Here is a 22,923-nt window from a genome sequence, read left to right as displayed (position 1 = left end):
ATGTCCTTGTCTCTGTATGGCACTGCACAGCAACAAATAAAACATCACTGTGTTATCAATATTGTTTTTTTCCCAAAGCCAAAACACAGTATCGTAGCAGACAGAATGAAGAAAATCTGCTCTGTCCAAGCTGAAACCGGGCCAATTCCCCAAAACTTTAACCCTAATTGTACCTGCGTGCCACACTAGACACTGCAGCTAGAGGATAACTGCAACTCTCTAATATCATGTTATTTTGAGCAGGATTTTGAATTGTATTCTGTTAGAAGAGGCAGACAAAGCAACTGTAGCATTGCACAGGCACAAAGTGTTTAGAAATCGAACAAAATTCTACTTCTTAACATGATACAGTGTATTTGGCAAGAGAAAAAGAAGAGGCTGCTGTGTTGGAACTGAGCTGTAATTTCCATTACTACTAAATAAAATACAATAATAGTGGGAATATTGTTTTTGAGAAATATTGCAAAATTGAAGTCAGGATGACTGTCTTCATTTCATCTATATTTGGCATATGAGTACTGCATTTGTTCCTGTTAACTCACTAGAACATGGAATTTCTCCACTTTCTATTTCTGTGTACAGTTACTTCACCAAACAGGGATTCGCTGCTATCTGCTTTGAAATAACAGTGTTTCAGTACTTGAAGCAATTATATTGCAAATTGTACTTTGCTGAATACACTGGGATCTATTAATGGTGAAAGGCACAAGTACATACCCTTATTTCCTACCCATTTATTCCTATCTACCTAAAAGACAAGAGATAACTAGGAGAAAGATACAGGTTTTTTTTCCAAGATGTTTTCAAAACAGAAACAATCAAGCTTTTAATCTACTACAGAATCTCATAAACTTAGCTTTATTTAATGGCATTTCAAGTGTTTGTCGCTGTGCTGAGCAGGAAACACTGTCAGGCCTGTTTACATGGTACAACTCTGTTGTCTCAGAACTCCTTTTCTGAATTGAAATGATCAGTTGAGACTATGAGAATGATTGAATTGGCAGTTGAATTGGCATTTTGAAAACACCTCTTGAGCTGGATCACTGTACTCAGTGATGTTTTTGTTTTCACTTCCTTGTTATAGGCTCTGACTCACAGAATTGCCCCTTAAAATTCTCATACAAAGGGTAATATAGTAAACACCAGGCAGAATGCAAAAGCTTATGAAAAGGTAGCAGTTCTGTAACTGAATACCACCTGAAGCTGAGTAGTGGAAGTACTGGTACAAATAATGGTGTTGAGAAATAGAATCTGATTTAATTGGGAGAGCATTTAATTGATGTTTTCTTTTTCATGCAAGTGACTCTAAATTTATTTTAACTAACAACACTTCTACAAATCTCTGTAAAGATGGTAATCAGTGCTATACAGAAAAATTGCACGTAATTCCTCAATTATATTCCCAAAGCCAAAACCCGGATCTAAAACCTTTATCTCAGAAGTGTGTGAATGACATCAATCTAAGTATGGGATAGAAATGTTCAAAAAACATTGGAGATCTAGGGATCACTAAAAGCATGTCACTCTGTGACCTTTTTTTTTTCCATCCTTTTGCTTTCAGGGAGAATCAGCAGCAGTTAAAAAATGACATAGCAGAGATGATAACCAAAATTCTTCAGAAAAGAGAAACTGAAGGTTTCAGGACCAGAGAGATTAAACGGGTAGCAAGCTACAGAACAGGTACCCTGGAATACTTGCAGCTGGCCAGCACAGATAATTCTGCTACATATCTTTAAGACTGGATGTCTAGCATGACTTAAAAAGCTACAGCAACTCCCAGAGGTACTTCATATAAAGGCTGGAAGCTTATGTTCTCAGCTGGAGGAGAAAGAAAATACCTTTCAAGGCAACCTTCCTACCACTCAACCTGCCAGTAGTACATCAAACCTGTCTTCACTGTCATGTCCAAATTGTTAGATGACTTCAGCAGGGGACATGCAATCTGATTTGAGAGAAATGAGACCTGAGGATACCTTATCTGTTCTGGTTTGTTTTTTAAAGATGATAGCCTGTTCAATAATTCACTTCTGAAATATTCACAGCATAGCCTTAATTTCTCATGATTTTCAAATGTTGTATTTAATTTGTAATTTTTATTTCAAGAAAGCTTTGCTGTAATATATTTGAATGTAACATTAAACATACTGTGTAAGTCCTGGATATTTGCCTTTTTATTTTTTTATTTTTTCCCTGCAGGTTCCCCCTGTCTCCCACATTTTGTTTAGCCAAGTTGTCTTTCTTAAACACTTCCATTATTCACCTTGGGAGATAACTCTAGAATCTGTACGGCTTCTAAAACTTATCTGAATGTCTTAATTCTGAAAAATCAAAGTGCAAATCTTGCATAGCAGACCCTTTCATATCTCTCCTCCACTTCTGTTTGTGCACCCAAACCAGAAGTGCAACAGAAATGAAGAAAACAAATTTCTCCATGTTTTTTAAACTTCTGGAAGTTTCAGTTCAACTTTTGGATGAAGTTTCACAACCAGGCAGAACTCACATTTTACTGAGATGACTCACTCATGAACTGAAACATGGCATTTATTAATAATCAGATTTTAAAAGCAGCCAAAGAACAGGGGGTGCATGTAGAAGAAAACCAACATTCCCACAAAGTAGTGAGCAGAATTTTTGCAAATGCGTACTGATGGCTTTCAAAGCAGAGCTACTTCTTTCAACAGCTGTCAAATACTGGTCAGTATTCAAACTGTACACCTCAGTATATAATTTCCCCCCAAACCATTCCTTTATGGTTTTGAATGGAAATTTTGTCCAAGGAAACAATGTTAGAAAGAGCAAGCCAGTCACCTGTCTTTTGCCTTTGTCAACCTCAGTTTGCTTGTTTCAAACTCACAAAAAGCCCCATGCCAAACATAAAATTCAACAGAACAACCAAAGTGTAAATATACAAGCTATAAAATTAAATCAGGTTGTGCTGTAGGGCTTCTAATATTGCTTGATGAATGTAAATTTCTATAGACAGGTACACATTATAGGCAGAAATAGCAGACAGCCTGTAACCAACAGCTACCAGCTTCTGATTCTGTATTAGCAGTCTTTAACTTGGGCTGGCACTGGGAACATACCACTACTTTTCCCATTTGTGTCCTCATTGGGACACAATTGGGATGAGGACAGAAAAAAATGAATGGCATTCTAAAACTGGTATGCACTGAAAAGAATATCAATACAGTAGAAAAACATGAAACCAGCATGCCTGCTATTTCCTGGCCCAAGATGCCAATCAAGAAGCTTCGTCTCTATGTCTACATTCCTTGGTAGGTGATACTTGGCACCACAAGTCTATTTTGGTTGCTATATCTGATACACTCAGCAAACGCAGCTATACTGCAGCGACAAGTGTCAGACTCCTCCAGCATGAAGTCTACTCCTGCTTTCTTAAGCGGAGTTGTTCTGCTCTTTGTAAGTCTGTTTTTAAAGAGGAGCTACATGGGTTCCATCCATGATGCTCCTGAGATATGAATTATTCAGCAAATATCTGCAGACACTGGGATAGTTCATTTAGAATCTGTCTAGTTTTCAGTAGCTCTTTTCTGCACTCTTCAGATCATAAATCCCATGTAATTCTTTGCAGATAAATAACTGATTGACTTTTTTTGGCATGTTTGTTTTCTATGTGGTTCTTGTGTATTTCTGTCACCCATACATCACAACTACTCTTTTAGTAAAATTTTCACCTACTTTCTAGTTTGAATCTGTCTTAGATTCGATATCTTATCATTGCATTTTGTTATTAAATGTTGGATTAAAGAGCCCTCTGCCATCAGAAATCTGTCACTGAACCACAGAATGGTTGGGTTGGAGGTGACCTCAAAGTCCAGGCAGTCCCAACCCGTGCTGTGGGCACGGCTCAGGTTGCCCAGGGCCCCATCCAACCTGGCCTTGAACTGCCAGGGATGGGCACCCGCAGGGAATGGCCATAGTTGTAAACCCTAAGGAAAGTATTCTCTCTTGTTCTTTTTCTGCAGGGAAATGCACAGTGGTTTGCATTAACAGGGCTAAACTTCTTCTTTGTAGAAGATGTGGTTTGACAAGACACGGTGTAACTTTACTGGAGCTTTCTCTGGCAAACCCTGGAGGTCTGTCAGCCTCGGTCAGCCCGGGGGCCTGCCAAGGTCCGGCCTGGGGCTGCCCCACCACGGCGTTGTCCCACTCGAGGCTGGTCAGTGTGGAGAGGAGGCCTGAACTTGCCCTGCAGTGAAGGGCAAGGGCAGAGCAGGGCGACGAGCAACCATCGCTTCCTGGGAGAGAGGGGACGACAAGCTGCGGGGGTTACCATTGCCCCGGCGGGGCCAGCCCCGGCTCGGGCCGCCCCCAGCACGGGGGCGCCGGGGCGGGCGCCGGAGGAGGCGGGGGCAGCGGCGAGACCTGCCCTGAGCGAGGGAACTTCTTAAAGTTTCGCCGCCTCCTGGTGCCCAGAGGAGACGCGTGGGAGCGAGCAGCATGGCCCGGCTCGGCGGCGGCCCGCTGTGCTGCTGCTGGGGGCTCGTCCTCGTATGGGCGGTGGCGGGAGGTCGAGCAGGTGAGGCGGGCGGCTCTCGGGCCGGTGGAGGGGTCTCAGCCCGGAGCCTTCGCGTCGGGGTGGGCGGGGTACTGCGGGGCTGCCTGGCGGCCGGGGGCGCTGTCCCGTCCCGGCTACCGAGCAGCCGCCGCGCCTCGTGCCGGGGTGAGGGACGGCCGTGACGCCCGGGGGGCGGCTGAGGGGGTAAATGCTTTGCTCAGAAGGCGGTGAAGCGATGGCACAGCTGTCCAGAGAGCTGTGGGTGCCCGAGGCCAGGTTGGATGGGGCCCTGGGCAGTCTGAGCTGCTGGGTGGCAGCCCTGCCCACGGCACGGGGGAGGACTGGATGGGCTTTGAGGTTGTTTCTGATCTAAGCCATTCTGTGATACTGTGAAGTCTTCTGTGAGGTTCCTGGTTCACTTACTAATTGCTTACAGAACAAGGGAAAATTCAGGTGACAGTTGTTTTAACATATCTGCGTTGTTACAAGCGTCTCATTTCGTGGGCAGCCCTATCTCATCTTGCAGACCTGTTTTTCAATCCTTTTCAATCCTTAATGTTGAACCTAATGATCAACTGGGCCAAGTGCAATGTGTTGCACTTGGGTTGGAGTAAACCCTGATACATATGCACACTGGAGAGAACTCATGGGGTAGCGGTGCAGAGAAGGAACTGGGGGTCCTGATGGGTAAAAAGCTGGACATGAGCCAGCAGTGCGTGCTTGTGGCCTGGAAGACCAACAGTGCCTTGGGCTGCATCAGAAGAGGGGGTCACCAGCAGGGAGAGAGAGGGGATTGTCCCTATCTGCTCTGTCTTTGTAAGGCCCCATCTGGAGTACTGCACAAGAAAGATGTGGGGCTGTTGGAGTGGGTCCAGGGGAGGTCACGAAGATGCCCAGAGGGCTGGAGCTATGAAGACAGGCTGAGGGAGGTGGGCTTGTTCAGTATGGAGAAGACTGCAGGGAGACTTCATTGTGGCTTTCCAGTACTTGAAGGGAGCTTATTAATGAAAGGACTGACTTTTTACATGGGCAGATAGTGATAGGACATGGGGGGGACAGTTTTAAGCCACAGGAGGGGAGAGGAGGAAATTCTTTATTCAGAGAGTGGTGAAGTGCTGGCACAGGGTGCCCGGAAAAGCTGAGTCCCTGGAGATTCGAGGCCAGGTTGGATGGGGCTTTGGGCAGCCTGAGCTGGGGAGTGGAAGCCCTGCCTATGGCATTGGCTGGGACTGTGTGGGCTTTGTGGTTCCTTCTGGCCTAAACTATTTTATGATTCTGTGAAATTGCAAAAACTTTCATTACTGTATTAGCAGGACTTAAGGAGGAATCAACCACGGAGCATGCGGAAAGAAGTGAAAGGAAGTTTAGGGTATAAGGTAGTTTAAGCTAATACCTTACTGATTCCTCACATCATAGTTGAAGTAGGCAAATAGAAGACTATTAAGCAGCACTTGGAAGTGCCTTTGGGCTATTTAATAGAGCAAATTTAGCTTTCAACATTGTGGACTTTCTGTTGTTTTATTTTTGTTTGTTTGCTTTGTTTTCCCTAAATTTGTTTGTTGTTCATTAGTATTTTGAACTCCTTGAGGATTCCTATTGTGCAATTTGGAAAATGTTTCTGGAGAATGTTCTCTAGTAAACATCAGTGAAAGTTAGGGACTAAGATTGTAAGCTACTTGTGAAGCAGCTGCTTTTGTTTCCTCTGTGGATGATGGATGCTGGTGACCTACAGTTTTGGCAAGTATCACATTCACAAGCATCCTTGTGAAGTTGAAAACCATATAAAATTGAATCTGCTAAGTCACGATTCACACATTTCAGTATTGCCTCTTTCTCTCCAGTAAGCAGAATTCAGGGGATTAGGCTCCAAATAATGATAGGCTTGTTGGAGGCAAATTGAAAAATTACTTAAAATGTATAAGGAAATAGGATTAATTAAGTCTGGTAGAATAGAAAACACAAATAACTTCTGTTCAAGAGGAACAAGAATGCATTTAGTTCTTTAATTGAAAATTACTGGCTTTCATGTTAAGTGCCTGTGTGGTTTAAGCTAATCTCTAAAGAAATCCTGAAGTACTTAATGTTCATTTTGTAATGAATTCTGGTTGTAACTGTAGTGTGAAATCTCACTTTTACTTCAGAGGTGTACAACCTTTCTAAACAGTTAGGAGGCTGGTTCTAAAATTTCTTTGGGAAAATAGGGCAAGTTCTATCAAATGACAAAGTTGAACTGAAATATCAGATGCTTCTTATTATGGTTGACCTGATACACAGAATGAACAACTAACTGAACATTAATTGTAGAACAGGTTGTATTAATAAAGGGGAGATGTGAAACCCTGCTTTATTTTAATGGGTCCAGGTTGAGCAAAAATTGTTTTCAGTGAAACAGGAAAAGGAAAGTGAATGGGCGGAATCTAGTAAGTACATCTTAATACTTCTACCGAAAAAAAAAATTCCTCATCTTTCAAAAGCAGGAAATTTAAAAAAGCATGTAAAATAGAGATGAAAATTAGTAGCTGAGGAACCCACTGCTTTTCCTACTCTGACTTGTTTAGTTAGATGTAACCTGAAATGCATGAAATGGTTGAAAATCTTCCCAGTGCTCCCTCTGTTGCTTATGAGTGGGCTTGTTGCTTAAACTAAGGACAAACGTGAATGTTAATTCTGACCTCCAAACCTTGTAGCTGTTCCGCTTGCAGGAAAGGGGGAGTTCTGTTAATTTCTCTGATCAGAAGTCTAGTAGGCTGTCCAGATGTATTTAATAAATAAAAGAGATAGTTATTAAATAGTGCACATTAGATGGTCTTGGGCCATCTTGCCGTATTGTTCTTTTTTTGTCTGTCCATCCAGTTCTTACACATTACTGCTAGGTATCATCGTTTCCTAGCCATAGCTGAAATATGTTCCATTTTTCTTCCATCTTTTCCATTTTCCAGGATATAATCTTGGCAAAAGGCAGATACTTCTCATGTGGTGAAGAAATTCCAGTTCTCTGCCAATTGTAATCCTGTTTCTGGATCTTTATTTGGCAAAAGCATCAATATGTCTGTAAGAACAGGCACCTTCAGGAAAGGTTCTTCCCAGTCTCTGCTTCTTGCAGACAGGAGAAGGAACTTTTACTTATTTACATACTTGTTCTGTCACTGCTCTTCTGTACTTCTGTCCCCCATCTTGCAGTGCTCTGGAAGCTGTGGTGGGACTGTGTGTTGCTGATGTTACGCAGGCAGTTCTGGCTCATTTGACCTGCCCTTCCAGTGACATTGAGTCACTTGTTGCAGTAAATAGTGTCTGCTTCTGTTTTTTTCTTGGGTTAACCCTACTAAGCAGTATTGATATGGAATTGCCGTAAGTTATCACAGTCATTTCTGCTCTTCAGAGCTCTGAGGGAAGGCAGTAAGTTGACATTTGTCAGTGTTCTCTGCTACATAGTGAGTTCTATGATTTCTAGATGCATGGAGACATTGCACTTGATTCAAACGTAAGGCATTACCAACACAACTGCTGGGATAAGATATATTAAGGTCTCTGCATCACCCTCCCAAAATAAAAATGCTGGCATTATATGAGGGAGAGGTTCATGGTGTTAGAGGACTGTTTGGAATTCTGCAGTCTGTTCTTAGATATCTGTGTTCTGTTGATAGATTTTGGATGGTTTTCTTGCTAAAGGTAGAACTGCTTGTTCAGATGAATAAGTTACAGCTGTGACAGAGTGATAGGAAATGCTTCAATTACATAAAAGTGCAAGCTTAAGTGCACACAGAGTTCAAAGATGTGATTTTTAGATCCATCTTCGGCAACATAAAGCCTTATCTTGTAAATTATAACAGTTACTGTATGATTATACATAAATATCTGTTCCTTGAAGGAGGCATAACAATTTAATCTGAGGGTATTTTGGCACACTAGACCAGGCCTATCAGAGTTGCAGAAACTGATATAAAAATGAATGAGCTGACATCAGGTATATGAGCTGCCAGAAAACCCCAAAAATCAGTAATGGGAAATGGTGCCTTCCAGCATTGTTGTTAAACCACATCTGTGGCACATGGCTCAGTGCTGTTCCCCCAAAGGCCTCTGCAGCTTCATGAAGCTACACGATGCAACACTTTCACTTCTCTCCTCTTCCAGTCCTGGCTTTCTCCAGTTAAACTTTCATATGGAGAAGTTTAAGGGCAGGGCAAACTCAAGGATAATTTGAAAGTTCATTCTGACTTTTGAAAACAATTCTGAATCTTTGTGCTCTGACAGGGAGTAAAACAAAGAAACACGGCCTGCCACAGTAGAGTATGCATGTTCAAGGCACGTGTCTGTCTCTGTTCAGCCTGTTCAGGACCCAGCTTTCTCCATTCCCTCTGCTTTTGCGAGCTTTAGTTTTATGAATGGTCTTTGGCAGTCTGTACTGACCAGCCTCATTAGCCTGCACTGCTTTTCATAGATTTTTCAGTCTGAGAGATTCCTGTGTTTACCCTTAAACAAAAGCAGCAGTTAACTATCTTTTAGTAATACATGAGGTAAGGTGAAAACAGAAAACTGATGGTGGCAGCTTGAAAAGGTATCCAAGGTCTGTGATGTCTCAGTCCTTTAAATAGCATAATTACCTGGCAGATGAAAAGCATGTTTTTAAACATTGTGTGCCCAGTCCCTGAAGTGACTTAATCTCTAAATTAGTTCACATAAAATCTCCTATTCATAGAATGGGGGGAGGGGAAGATTTTCTTCAGTACTAAAATGCTGTTTTGGTTTACACTCCCCCATTTGCATATGTCTGGTACATTGTGAAGACTGACAAAGTACTCGGTGGTACAGATCTGTAGCTGGAGGCTGTGTACTGCAGTTTCAGTACTATGTTCTAGGTACGAGGTTAGTACTGTTCAGTGTCTTCATTAATGCTCTGGATGATGGGACGCACTACCCTCAGCAAGTTTCCTGATGATACAAAACCAGGAGGGGTGATTGATAGATCAGAGGGATTTTCTTCATCCTTAGGGACCTTAGCAAGATGCAGAAATGATGTGACAAGAACCTCATGAGCTTCAACAAAAGGAAGTGCAAAGTCCTGCAAAGAAGGCTAATAGTATCCTGGACATTTGGTAAGTATTGCTGTCAGGTTGAGGAATGTGATTGTTCCCTTCTTAGCACCTTAGCACCTAGAGAGTACTTAAGTACTGTGTCCAGTTCTGGGCCTCCCAGTCCAAGGGAGACCTGGATGATGTACTGCAGAGAGTCTGGTGAGGGGTCGTAATGAAAGGACTGGAGCTCTTCTCCTGTGAGGAGAGGCCATGCCAGCTGGGACTGTTCAGCCTAGAGAAGGCCAAAAGAGGATCTCATTAATGTCTATAGATATCTGAATTGAGGGTGCAAAAAGGACAAATCAAGCTATTTTCAGTGGTGCCCAGGGCCAGGACAAGACGCAGTGAACACAAACTGGAACACTGGAGGTTCCTTCTGAACACCAGGAAGAACTTCTCTTCTTTACAGGTGCTGAAGATTTGGCACAGGTTTCCCAGAGAGGTAGTGAATCATAGAATGGCCTGGGTTGAAAAGGACCACAATGATCATCTAGTTTCAACCCCCTGCTATGTGCAGGGTCTCCATCCAGCAGACCAGGCTGCCCAGGGCCACATCCAGCCTGGCCTTGAATGCCTCCAGGAATAGGGCATCCACAGCCTCCTTGGGCAACCTGTTCCAGTGCATCACCACCTCTGTGTGAAAAACTTCCTCCTCATCTCTAACCTAAACCTTTCCTGTCTCAGTTTAAAACCATTCCCCCTTGTCCTGTCACAATCCACCCTCATAAACAGCCGTTCCCCCTCCTGTTCATATGCTCCCTTCAGGTATTGGAAAGCCACAGTGAGGTCCCCTTGGAGCCTTTTCTTTTCCAAGCTAAACAATCCCAGTTCCCTCAACCTTTCTTCATAGGAGAGGTGCTCCAGCCCTGTGATTGTCTCAGTGGTCCTCCTCTGGACTTGTTCCAAAAATTCTGCATCTTGTACAGGGGGCTCCAGGCAAAGTGCTGTCTCCTCCTTGGGGACATTCAGAAGTAACCTGCCTGGATATCTAGCTCTAATGACCTTGCTTAAGCAAGTGCACTGGGCCAGATGATTTCCAGAGGTCCCCTTCCAAGCTTTCTTATTAAGGAACACTTTTTACTCTTCTTGCTGGAATACTAGATATGAGACTGACTATTCAGCAATCTAGTAAAATAGATAAAAAATGTCTTAAAGAAGCTGATTAACTGCTATGTCCAGAAGTGATTGGTTGGAGTAAGAATTTAGTTCTTGGAAGCCTGTTTTGTTCAGTCACTTCATGGCTCTTCATAAAAACAGCTTCCTAATGAGGAGTACAAGAAAGACATAGAGATTTTGGAAAGGGTCCAGAGGAGGGCGACTAAGATGATCAGGGGGCTGGAGCACCTCCCCTATGAGGACAGGCTGAGGGAGTTGGGCTTGTTCAGCCTGGAGAAGAGAAGGCTGCGGGGTGACCTCATTGCAGCCTATCAGTACCTGAAGGGAACCTACACCCAGGAGGGGAGTAAACTCTTCAAAAGGGCTGACAACAGCAGGTCTAGGGGAAATGGATCCAAGTTGAAGGAGGGAAGATTTAGGTTGGATGTTAGGGGGAAGTTCTTTACTAGGAGAGTGGTTAGGCCCTGGAACGGGCTGCCCAGGGAGGTTGTGGATGCCCCGTCCTTGGACGTGTTTAAGGCCGGGTTGGACGAGGTCCTGGGCAACCTGATCTGAATGTGTATGTTTGGTGGCCCTGCTAGGCAGGGGGGTTGGAACTACATGATCATTGAGGTCCCTTCCAACCCGGGTGATTCTGTGATTCTGTGAGTACTGAATGAAGTGGGTGAACTTAGTTTGAAGTCAGATGAGCTACTTAATCACAGACATTTTACTTAAAGCTCTTTGAAGAGCACTGGGTATTGTGCTGACACTATTGCTTTTTTTTTCATTTTTTAGTGATTCCAGTATGATAACATGCATACTAAATATTTTGTGTAAAATTATCCACATTTACGTCTAGCTCTCTGCTTGCAGATATTGTGGTTGTGATGCACAAAATGAATTGTCATGAGGCATAGTAACCAAATTGCAATTTGTTGCTATCAGCTGGCAGCAGTGGTCAGAAGAATAAAAACATCGCCAATTTCCCCATTGTTTTTATGAACTTATCCCTTAAAATAGAAACTCTGATTTTCCCACTCTGTCCCTCTGCCCCTCAACTCTCTTCACTTGCATTGCTCTGATGTAACCAGGTCTGATTTTAGGGAAGGCTGAACAATTAGAGGTTTTTCTGAAAGTTCATTACCTTGCTTTTTGTTCTTCAGTGTAACAGGATTAAACCTCAAATTAATTAATAATGTTCCCCAAGCAAAATTCCTGGCAGAACTCTGGAGCAACCTGATGCCCTCCTTATCCACCTTTCATGTTCTTTTAATGCTTGGGGTCCATTCTGTTCTGGTTGTGTGGGAGGTGTTTTGTGCCTTAAAATGGGTTGCATATGTGTGGTGCTTTGATCTTTCAGCCTGTGATCCATTGAGCTCTGCAGGTTGGCTAATAGAGTCTCCAAGGTTAGCTGCCCAGAAAGTTTGGAGAGAGGGGGGAAAAAAAAAAAAAAAAAAAAAAAAAAAAAAAAAAAGGCAAAACCAACTTTTACAGCTGTTTGAATCTTCAGATAGAAAACAAGGTCAGCAGTAGCTATAATCATTTGCAGTGGATAAGGCATGACATTTTAAAAGATGCTTTTGATAAGATTTGTATAGTTTTTCTGCTGGGCCAGATAAGGAAATATTTTTATGATTTATTTTTGTCAAGACTCAGCTGGTTGGAGCTGTATACCAAAAAAGCTGGTGATAATTTCCGAGGAAGTAACATGAAAATATTTATCTGTAAACTGCTGTCCTTGTAAAACTCTAGTTGGTCCTCATACTGCTGCTCAGTATGTTAACCTTAGTGTTGGTCTCCATAATGGAATCAAACCTGTTGGAAAGCTACCAAAGAAACTTTAAAATTGCCTCAGCAATCCACAATTGGATAGGAAATGCCTACAGGTGCTTTCTTTGTTTTACTTTGTTTTACTTTCTTAGTCTTACTTTACAGCAGCTACTTCATTAGTTCTCAGTCTACAAATACTGTGAGAAACTTCTGATAAGGTGGCAGACCAACCCATTCCACTCTATTGCTTAACAACAGCTGCTTGGGACTCTGGAGACTTGGGTTTATGTGTGTTGTATCTAGTTCTCTGACCCTCCTAGACTTCTTTAGGAGTCAGCAGTGTTGAAGTAAAATGATGTTCCTATAATGCTTGTTACTTCTCAGATGTGTTGCATCACTAATTTCCCTTGTGTTTTTGTTTTTGTTTTCATTGCCTTCTTTCTTCTTGGCCACAGAAATGCGCTATGCAACTTTGTACTGGAATAAAGCTCAAAAAATACTTCAGGTCAAGAATATACTGGACAGGAGTGGAGATGCATATGGCTTCTACAACAACACTGTACAGACAACAGGTTGGGGAGTTCTGGAGATCAAAGCAGGCTATGGCCATCAGACCTTAAGCAATGAAGATATCATGTATGCAGCTGGATTTTTGGAAGGCTATCTCACAGCTCCGTAAGTACCTCAGGAAGCTTCTCAACTTATGACTCTTCCAGTGGATTTCTGTGCTAGTGAGTTTTTTATTCACTTTCTATCCTTTCCCTTACATCCTGTCAATTGAAACTAACCGTACATTTTTGTGGTAGTGTGCTGTTTTTTTGATTAGTAGCAGTATGAAGTAAAGCATCATCACCACAGTGTCAAGTTATGGCTCTGCATCCTCTCCTCCTGCAGGCTCTCTTGACACGTCACTGAGATCAGTGAGTACTGCATCTCTATTAATGGTTAAATAATGTAATCACAGAATAGCATATGTATAATGAAATGTGTAAGCACTATGTTGTAAATAATTACAAAAGAGGCAGCAGAAAGAATAGTTATTTCCTCGGCATACAAATAGGTGACTGATGAACAGATGAGACAATGATCAGACAGGGAGAGACAAAGACTGCAGGGCTTCTGTAAGGAGGTTTTTCAGCAAACACTGTCAAAAATCTACTGGAGAAGCAGGTGCTGAAACTTTACAGTGTGGGAAGTTTGGTCTCTCTTGGACAAAGTAAAAAATGCTGATATACCGATAGACAGACAGATGTGTGTCTAGAATGGTCACTGAAAGCCCTGTGGAAAGAAAATGAGGGATTGAATCTCTCCCACAGTGTAGATCTGTGAAAACAGTTGTTTTTTTGTGCTTGTTATGAATTCAATGAATCCAGAATAGCTTTTAAAAAAAAAAAAAAAATTCAGAAGAGAAGTTCTTTCCCTTACTAAGCAGGAAGACAGAATTGATGGGATATAGCTGGAGATACAAGTATACTAAGCATGTGACACATGGCTTGCTGAACAAGCTTGATTTTTTTTTTTTTTTTTTTTTTTTTTTTTTTTTTTTTTTTCCTCCCCTCTATGATCTTAGTCATGGTGAAAGAAAAATTCCCAAGTCAGCACAGTAGGCTTTTCTGAAGAGCAAATGTCTGGTATGACTTTTGAACAAGATATTAGTGTAATCAGTAGTAAGACATTTTAAGATCAGTTAAGATTTTGTGGATAGTTCTCTGATCATATGTTATTATGACTCTCTAGTAGGTTCCTCTAATGGAGGGACATCCATTAGATGGTCTCTGAACAAGACTTTTACACTATGAAGGAAACCCAGTTAAACAGTGTTTGTCAATTAAGAAAATTCTTTCTGAGGGAAAGAAGAATCACAAAATCACAGAATTGTAGGGGTTGGAAGGGACCTCCAGAGATCATCGAGTCCAACCCCCCTGCCAAAGCAGGTTCCCTACAGCAGGTCGCACAGGTAGGCGTCCAAGCAGGTCTTGAACATCTCCAGAGAAGGAGACTCCACCACCTCCCTGGGCAGCCTGTTCCAGTGCTCCATCACCCTCACTGTAAAGAAGTTCTTAATTTACCCTTCTAGGATTCTCTTTTCCAGAAGAACAGAAGAAATGTGATTTGTAGTTTTAGTTCAAGAAAGGAGACCTAGAGTACTGAGTGCACAGTGTTTAACCCAGGCAGGAAAGAGAAAGAAGTACGTGAGAAATTTGGTTATATGCTGTTTAGATTATTTTGCATAGGAAGTTACAGCTTTGCACTACTTAATTTCTATAAACTACATATGGATGTGGGGGAATCGCACCATTACCTGAGAATGTTACTCCTTAGATTTTTCTCTAAGGCTTTGTGTACTCATCCTTAAGTGTTTAAGCTTAAGTTTTGTCATACTACGTAGATGGTCCAATCTGTGCTAAGCTTAATTAGATAGCAGGAAATGTTCTAGGAGCAACAACCCACTTCCTGGTCCCCTTCTGCATCCATAGTTGATCTGCAAGTCTTCCTGACTGTCCTTTTAAGCAGACTTAAGTATATGCCCATTCCTTTAAAAATGGACTGAGTGTGAAACAGCGTCTGCAAAGTCTTTATCTGATGTCTCAGTCTATGCTTAGGTTTAGGGGAAGGAGTGCTGTTCCACATCCCCTTCCTCTTGGCTACAGATGTTAAGTAAAGCTTCACGGAAGTGAAGGTGCTCACCAGTTACTCTGCTCAAGGCCTTTGCTTTCTCCAGACCAGATGCTTACTACCGCTGTTTCCCAGCCTCAGCCATTTTTATTGCAGGGCTATGAGCTCCACCAATGACTATAGAGAGGTAGATAAGCAGAAATTATACTGAACAGAGGTCTTAGAGTCTGTGGAAATGAGCTTGAGGGTTTGCGTCAAGGAAGAGACTGAAGAAGTAGGGTTTGAGATTTGGGCTTTTAAGTGAACCTTGAACAGCTTTAAAACAGATAGGTGTGGCAGCGGGTTAAGATGTGTGTTAAAAGCTTGATCTCACAACTCCATTCTTCCATCTTTATCTTACCTGGAAAGTGATGGAATCCTAACTGACATGCAGTCAGATGTTCTTTCTTTGGAGTGGTTACACAAGTCTTTTATGGTGGAAGTAGGAAATAGCATCTCTCAGACTGTAACCCTGTTCCATTCAGACAGCCTGGCAGCCAGCTTTTAGGTAAGCTTTTTCTAGCACCATCATTACTTCTCATAAGATAATGAGTCTCTAAACACTGTCACTCTGCTTTTGCACATGTTTGTTGTCCACAGTAGCTGCACACAGCTCAGCCTTCCCTCTGAAGGCCTTTTCTGTCCTGCTTACAGCAAGGAAGAGTGTAACTCAGTGTTTGACAGTGTTGAAGGCTTTATTTGTATCAACAACCACTTAGCTACCAGAGTGACGAGGCTTACATCACTTGCCTGTACTGGCACCACTGCTGTGGGTGGCTCTTTATACCACAGCCCTCCAAGGTGAATACATGAGGTGTGCTTGCTAATTGAGGTGTCCTGTAGTATATTGTTTCCTTAGTCTGGGCAACTAACTCCAAGGTCTCATCTGTCACACATCCATTTATGGCAACGACTCCACAAAGCAGAAATGACCCAAGGTGCGTCTTTGTGGGAACCCGTAAGTCCTACCAGGAAGCACTCTGATCTCATTGTGTTGTATTAATAGGAAGGATACATTGCAGGCCTAATCCAGGTTGAAGTACAGGTTCCTGCAGAAGCTGTCAGCTCCAGTTTGACAATGTCTGCATTTGGAGACCTTCAGGAATTCTCAGCTATCCCAGTTCTTTCATTACACTTCACAAGATGTGAAGGAAGGTTTCTAGGCTCAGCTAAGCCTTATGTATGCCTAAGAGTGACAAAATTTCTCTCAAGCATACGTTTTTTAGGAACCCAAGGAGAATGTAATAAAAATGGATTAAAAAAAAAAAAAAAAAAAGACATGGGACTGTATGATCTCAAATTACTGGGGAGGAATTCAACTCAGCTCTTGTTTTGTAGGTCTGTGGTATAAAAACAATAGCTAAGCTAGACCCATCTACCAGTGGACATGATTCATCTTTCTAGAATAGGCACCTGATTCAAATAGCGACTGTCCATTTTGAAAATAGTCAGGGGCAGGATACATCTCATTCTTGTATCTGGAGAGCCATACGTTTGTTTTTATCCCTAGTCTCAGGTCTCTCTGTAGGATCCAGTCCTATTGTCCAGCTGAAATTTTTTGCTGTGGCTTTCTTGGATATGAATTCCCTTCCCCCATTACAAGAGAGATGTTACTGAGGCATACTTTACTCAAGCAATGGCAGAGCACATCCAGATCAGTGACATTCAGTGCATGCTATTACTCAGTTTCAACTGAGACATACCAGCTGCCTAAGAGCTGGTATTAAATTTGAAGCAACATTAATTGTACTCTTTTCTGATATAACCTCAGCTGACCTGAGTCCTGTCATCTTCCTCTCTAATTTGAAGAAGCATAGCTCTGCTTTGCTGTTTTTGGACTTTGAATTCTTGTCTCAACTTTGTAATTGCCTTGTTTTTGACTTAGATACAGCTGCAAAGCCTTACGTTATTGTAATGATCCAATTTACTTCAGAAGGTAATTCTCATACGAAACTTGCAGGCCTTGCATATAGAAGGTTTGTTAGAACGGAATAAAAGATGCAAAAAACCCCCCAAATGATAACACAGGGCATCTAAGGGGAAAAGAGTCTCAAAAACTTTGTGCGTTAATAAAAAATCCCAGGAATCATCTGGCCTCTTAGTATATGCAAGAAGGAGACCCATTAAAGAAGCTGGTTTCACTCCTCTGGTTCTGATCAAACCCACTCTGTATCAGTCATCACAGCCTAATGATACCACTGCTGTAAAATCTGCCTTGTGTTGCATAAATTTTGAGAACTCCAAATGGAGGACAGTTATGGCTCATAGTTGAGTCTAGAAGCCTAGTCATCTATCCTGGCCCAGGCAGTGGTCAGAGCAGCATCCTTGTTGTTTCTATCCTCTTAATCTGGTTCTTGTACCTGAAAGACTATCTGCTAGATGGATTGTCTCCTGCTTTCCCTTTTTCAGTGCCGTCAGGGATCAGACTTGTATGGCATACGTTATGCTATGATTTCCGTACTAAAATTGCTTGGGATTTTTATTTGCCAAATTTGCTGGGACTGCAGGGATGCAAAATATTAATCTGGCTCTTCAACTTTCTTGTCCACTTCAATAAATGGGTAGGAATTAAGGTGTGTAGTCTGGGAGGAGAACAGATAACTCTAGAACTAAAACTGATGCTACAGCTGGAGTTCTATAAAAAGTGTGATGGTATAAGGCTGCTGAGTACTTCCTTCTTTGATTGTAGCTCCTCCTTCCACATATCCAACCCCTCTCACTTGCACCTACCCAGACACTCACCAAGTTCTTTCATATTGATTCATTTACTAAGATAGAATCATAGAACCATTAAGGTTGGAAAGACCACTAAAATCATCTAGTCCAACTGTCAACTCATCACCACCAAGCCTACTAAAACACATCATTTAATACCACATACAACCTTTTCTTGGAAGCCTCCACGGATGGTGGTGGGCAGCCTGTTTCAGTGCATCACCAATCTTTCAAAGAAATTTTTCCTAATATCCAGCCTACCTCGTCGGATATTAGGAACCTCCCCTGGGGCAACCTGAGGGCATTGCCTGTTACCTGCATGAAAAAGCCGACCTTCAACTCATCACAACCTCCCTTCAGGTTGTTGTAGAGAACAATAAAGTCTCCCTTGAGTCTTCTCCAGACAGAACAGTCCTAGTTCCGTCAGCTGCTCCCCATCAGGTGTGTGCTCCTCACCCTTCACAGCTTTGTTGCCTTCTCTGGACGTGCTCCAGGGCTTCAGTGTCTTTCTTGTAGTGAGGGGCCCAAAAAGTGAACACAGCGCTTGAGGTGTGGCCTCAAAAGAGCCTAGTACAGAGGCTCACCTCCCTGCTCCAGCTGGCTGCACTATTTCTGATACAAGCCAGGATGCCTTTGGCCTTCTTTTTGCCTGGGCAAACTATTGTCTCATGGTCACCCAGCTGTCAGCTAACAGCCCCACATACTCTTCCTTGGTGCAGCTTTTCAGCCACTCAGCCCCAAGTCCGTAGTGCTGCATGGGGTTGTTGTGACCAAAGTGCAGCACCCGGCACTTGGTCATGTTGAACTTCATCCCATTGACTCAGCCCAGAGATCCAGCCTTCCAGGTCCCTCTGTAGGACCTTCCTACCCTCAGGCAGATTGACACTTCCTTCCAACTTGGTTGTCTTCTGCAAACTTACTGAGGGTACACTCAGTCTCCTCAAGCTTTCTTCTCATACCACTTCTGTCTACATGAAAGCTAGAAAAGCAATTTACATTTTTTTGCTGGGTTAGTGTTTTACCTGAATGTGTGCAGAACAATTAGATTGAGTGATCAGAAGGGTACCAGAAGTGACATAACAGGGTCATGCAGTCAAAAACAGTTGAGAATGGGGCAAGGGACAAAAAGAAGGTCAGTAGATCATATCTCTAATTATCAACAAACCATTCAGTCATCTCTGGCTGCATTCTCTAATTATGGCCTCTAATTATGCTCTGAGAGAAATTGGAGAAAAAGAGTACCTGTCTGCACAGCTTCCAGAGGGAGTTGCCCTTCAGAGTTTTGGTACAGAGAATATTGTTGTGCTGGCATTTGCTTTCCTTGAGGCTTCTTAGTTCTGTTTTGTCTTGGAACTTAGTAGGAGCTAAGTTCATCATTCTAGTGATGACTGATGTAGTTCCACCAACTCCAGACTTCAGCAAAATAATTTCCTGTTGACTTCTACTTAGAACTAAATATTCCTACCTACACATTTTTTTTTCTTCTCAGTGGCTGAGCAAGCGTTAGTTCAGTTTGCACAACATGAAGAAATGTCAATGCGAGCAAAATTAAAGGAATGAGAAGATTCAAAGGATCAGATGCATGAACTGAGCAACTACACTTGACCTAAACTAGAAGTGTGACTTTTAACTCATGGGCTCCTGAATTCTTTTTGGCAGTTAATTTTCTCTGGAAGTGTAAAGTGCTTCACTTCAATAACTAAACAGTAACAAGCATTAAAAAGCACCTTTTGTTCCTGCTAGTTAATAGGGATGAGAAAGCTAACTGAACTTAATTTATAAACAACAAAAAAAACCCAAATTTAACCCCTTTTCTCCCCTTCCCCCCCCAAAAAAAGCCAAACCAAACAAAAACAAACACACTACAGTAATTTTGTTTTCCATAAACATGAATTTGTTTAGATCAGGCATGAGTCTGCTATTTGGGAATGCTCAGGATCAACTTACACCTTAAAATAGAGATACTTAGCTTGTTACGTGGTAGAACATGGTTAACGGTAAGTGAAAACTCTGCTAGGTATTGGCTGAAATTCTTTCAATTCAATTGGCAAATAATATCCTACTGATCTCTCTGGCTCTCTTGATTCCAAATAGAAAAGCTCTCTGATGAACCATTTCTGTTGTGCTTTATGTTAATGTGCCAGAACCTCCAAGATGGTTCTGGTCTACAAACATTTCCTAAATCTGAATGTTTGCTTCTCATTTTTGCTTTTTGTTTTTTTCCATTATAGGGCTGTTTGAGCAAGCATTAGCAAAGTCTTTTATTTTATTCAAATTTCAACAATCCCTTTGTGTTATCTTTGCCATTTAACATGGATTCAGTGTATGAAGTCATTTCTGTAATTCAAAAAAGCTGACTTTGTGGACTGTGGTGCTTGTTTGCCAACGTTTGGTAATAAGTGGGGTAGCGTGGAAGAGGGAAGGAAGGTGAAAAAGAGTAACTTTGGTTTTTTTTTGTTTTTTTTTTTCTTTCAGGCATATGTATGACCATGCTGCAAACATGTATCCACAATTAATTAAAAATCCCAGGGTTCGAAGTGGAGTTCAGAATTTCATGGCGTATGTATTTAGTTACCGTAAAAAACAATAATCAAGATTTAGGGTTGGAGTATGAGTGAATGTTGGAGTTTTTTCAAATTCGTTCTTAAAAGCTAAAGAAAATACGTGCTTACTTCTGACTGTGTGGCATTCGTGTGCGGGGGGAATAAAAAATTCTCAACAGAAATGAAGAAGGGAGTATGCCCTTTTCTAATTCTTTCAAGGAAATATTTAAAGCTGTAGTTAATGCCAACTGATTCCAAAGTCTAGTCAAAATGCTTTCCCAAAAGCTGGTATTTTGAATGCTTCACTGAATAGTGTGGTCTTCTGGTACCTTAGTCTTTCTAGCATTGTGCGTTCTTTCATTCCACTGTGAGATAAGATTTTTTTTATATTCTACCACTGAAGTAAATTGTCCTCTAATCAGGAAAGTCCTAATTCCCTTCTCTCTTCAGCGGTATAAATCAAAAGTAATTATGCTCAAATAATAATGCAGCTACACTGCTTGGAAACCAAAAGTTGAAGAAAAGCCACGCTAGGTACTAGAAGGCTTGACTGTGATTAGCATCTCCTGAGACTTGTGTTTTCTTCCATTATGAATACTTCTGTGAAACTTGACTCACTCTTGCAGGTTAATTATGTTTCACCTTGTTGTGTTTTCTTTTTTTTTTTTTTTTCTGATGCAAGGGGTTACATATCTGAATAATTCTGTTGTTGTTGCACTTACATCAAGTAAGTGCATTTGTTGTTTTTGGTGTATGTAAATAGAACAGAAAAAAAAGTTTTACCACTCCCTTCCTATAATTGTATCCTCTCTGACAGAAAGATGAAGTAGGTACCATATCCAAGTTTTTTTGCCTGTGTAACTCAGAATAGCAGTTGTATCTCCCAGGATGCACTGATTATCATATTCCCATTTCCTCTGACATAGTTCTTGCACCTTCTTACTTACATACAACTAAACTTGGGTGATTTTGTCAGCCATATACTGCTGGAAGAGTTTACTTCCTTGCCGGATTTAGTCCCTTTTCTTTTGGCTATACACCAGATAGATGGATAGAGAGAGGCCCAGAAGTCATGCTCTGGTCCTGGCTTATTCTGATAACTCAGGTTTTTCTGTGGCCCTTTGTGCACAGTGAAAGAGGGAACTTTGGAAAATGCGCATAGTGCTGACTGCTGTTGTCCTCGGGTCTGTTCAGCTTCTGTTGTGTCATGCTGTAAACCTAGGTTATTTGGGTACTGACTTCTTGGTTGGGTTTAGCACAGGGAATGATTGCATTTGGCCTCCCACCTTTTCATCATGAGGAGGATTATGGTGGTTCTTAAGCAGTGTTTAAACACTGCCACCAGAAAGCCCTCATTGCACTTATTCCCAAGGGAGAGAAATGAGGGGACTTCAAAGGTCCACATATTTTATCCTCAAGTAGGCATCTGAAAGGGAATTGTTCACCTTACGTGTCAAATGCTTGCTTCTCTTTACTGATTACGAGACTATGCTAGATCTGACATACAGATGGAATCCATCTCTTCCTTTAGCTCTGAAGCAGGGTATGCTAATAACTGTTGGGTACATTGCATGGATCTGAATACTTGCACGCAAAGGATTCAACCTCTGAATTTCCAAAATACGATTTGGCTCAAAACACTAGGAAAGTTTTGATATCTGGATTGTAATACAGGCCTGCATTTGTCCCTTCCCTGCAATATCAATTATACTCTAAAGCAAAAGCAAGAAAACCCAACCTGTTTGTTCCTCTGCAGGAAACAAGATCAATGGACAAGACAACAAATCAGAAATAATAAGGATGACCCCTTTTGGAGGCATGCTGGCTATATTATTGCACAGTTGGATGGTCTGTACATGGGAGCCCTCGAGTGGGCTAAACTACACAAGCAAACAGTAAGATTACTGCATCTCTTTTTTAGTAGTTGGGGTTGGGATGTCAGAAGATGAAGACGTGAAAAGGGAATCTGATGTTATAAAAGAAAAAATGTACATGAAAACTAGTGAAAAGCATTCATTCTGCATGTGATTCTACAAAAGCTTCAGTCACTGCTCACTACAGATTGTTACTGAGCTCTCCTGTTGTGTCACCACAGACCTTTGCACTTAGAACTCTGTCCTCTCACGTGCTGATTAGGTTGGGAGTGGCTTTTGTACTCAAGTGTGAATGTTGGAAAGATAGACACTTCTCTAAGATGTTTGCTGAGCAATTGTTACTGAGCAAATGACCCTCTTTGTATGAAGAGTAGCTGCATCAGCGTGAAGCAGTAAATAGGGAGCATGTTAAAAACTCATTTTTATTTTCAAGCCTCAAAGTTGCTAGATTTTAAGGGATATTTTACATTGCTAGATGGTTTTCTGTTTTCCACAGCTCTTGTTTCAAACTGTATGGTCAGTGTTGTGGCAGCCAAACGGGAGGTTTTCTTTAATTAATATTATTTTTTCATGATTGGTTAGAATTGTGTTCTGGGTCATAAACTTGTATGCAGTACCAGAGCTCCTTTAAATTCAGTAGAGCTGTAGTAATTACAAATGTCTTCTTAAGTCTA

At 41.7% G+C, this 22,923-nt stretch overlaps 2 protein-coding genes across 7 annotated transcripts in view; both read left to right on the top strand.

Annotated features, from left to right (window-relative positions):
- Positions 1–2,154, top strand: part of GUCY2C (guanylate cyclase 2C) — a 50,047-nt gene extending 47,893 nt beyond the window's left edge. For all 4 annotated transcript variants that reach the window (XM_048945024.1, XM_048945015.1, XM_048945007.1 and 1 more), the window contains one exon: positions 1,562–2,154. In XM_048945024.1, coding sequence (XP_048800981.1) covers positions 1,562–1,736 — 175 coding nt within the window. In that variant the 3' untranslated portion in view covers positions 1,737–2,154. The remainder of the gene's footprint in view (positions 1–1,561) is intronic.
- Positions 2,155–4,382: 2,228 nt separating this feature from the next.
- The window catches only part of PLBD1 (phospholipase B domain containing 1), a 36,130-nt gene continuing 17,589 nt past the window's right edge, over positions 4,383–22,923 (top strand). Inside the window, exons 1-5 of one of the 3 annotated variants that reach the window (XM_048933803.1) lie at positions 4,413–4,543; positions 9,512–9,615; positions 12,918–13,137; positions 20,308–20,391; positions 22,132–22,270. In XM_048933803.1, coding sequence (XP_048789760.1) covers positions 9,552–9,615; positions 12,918–13,137; positions 20,308–20,391; positions 22,132–22,270 — 507 coding nt within the window. In that variant the 5' untranslated portion in view covers positions 4,413–4,543; positions 9,512–9,551. Of the gene's footprint in view, positions 4,544–9,511; positions 9,616–12,917; positions 13,138–13,363; positions 13,383–20,307; positions 20,392–22,131; positions 22,271–22,923 lie in introns of those variants that run through there. The other 2 variants (XM_048933802.1, XM_048933804.1) reach the window with 2 other exon arrangements.

This window comes from Lagopus muta, chromosome 1 (assembly GCF_023343835.1).
Source record: "Lagopus muta isolate bLagMut1 chromosome 1, bLagMut1 primary, whole genome shotgun sequence".
NCBI classification, from domain to species: Eukaryota; Metazoa; Chordata; class Aves; order Galliformes; family Phasianidae; genus Lagopus; species Lagopus muta.
This window is presented reverse-complemented; position numbering and strand designations above follow the sequence as displayed.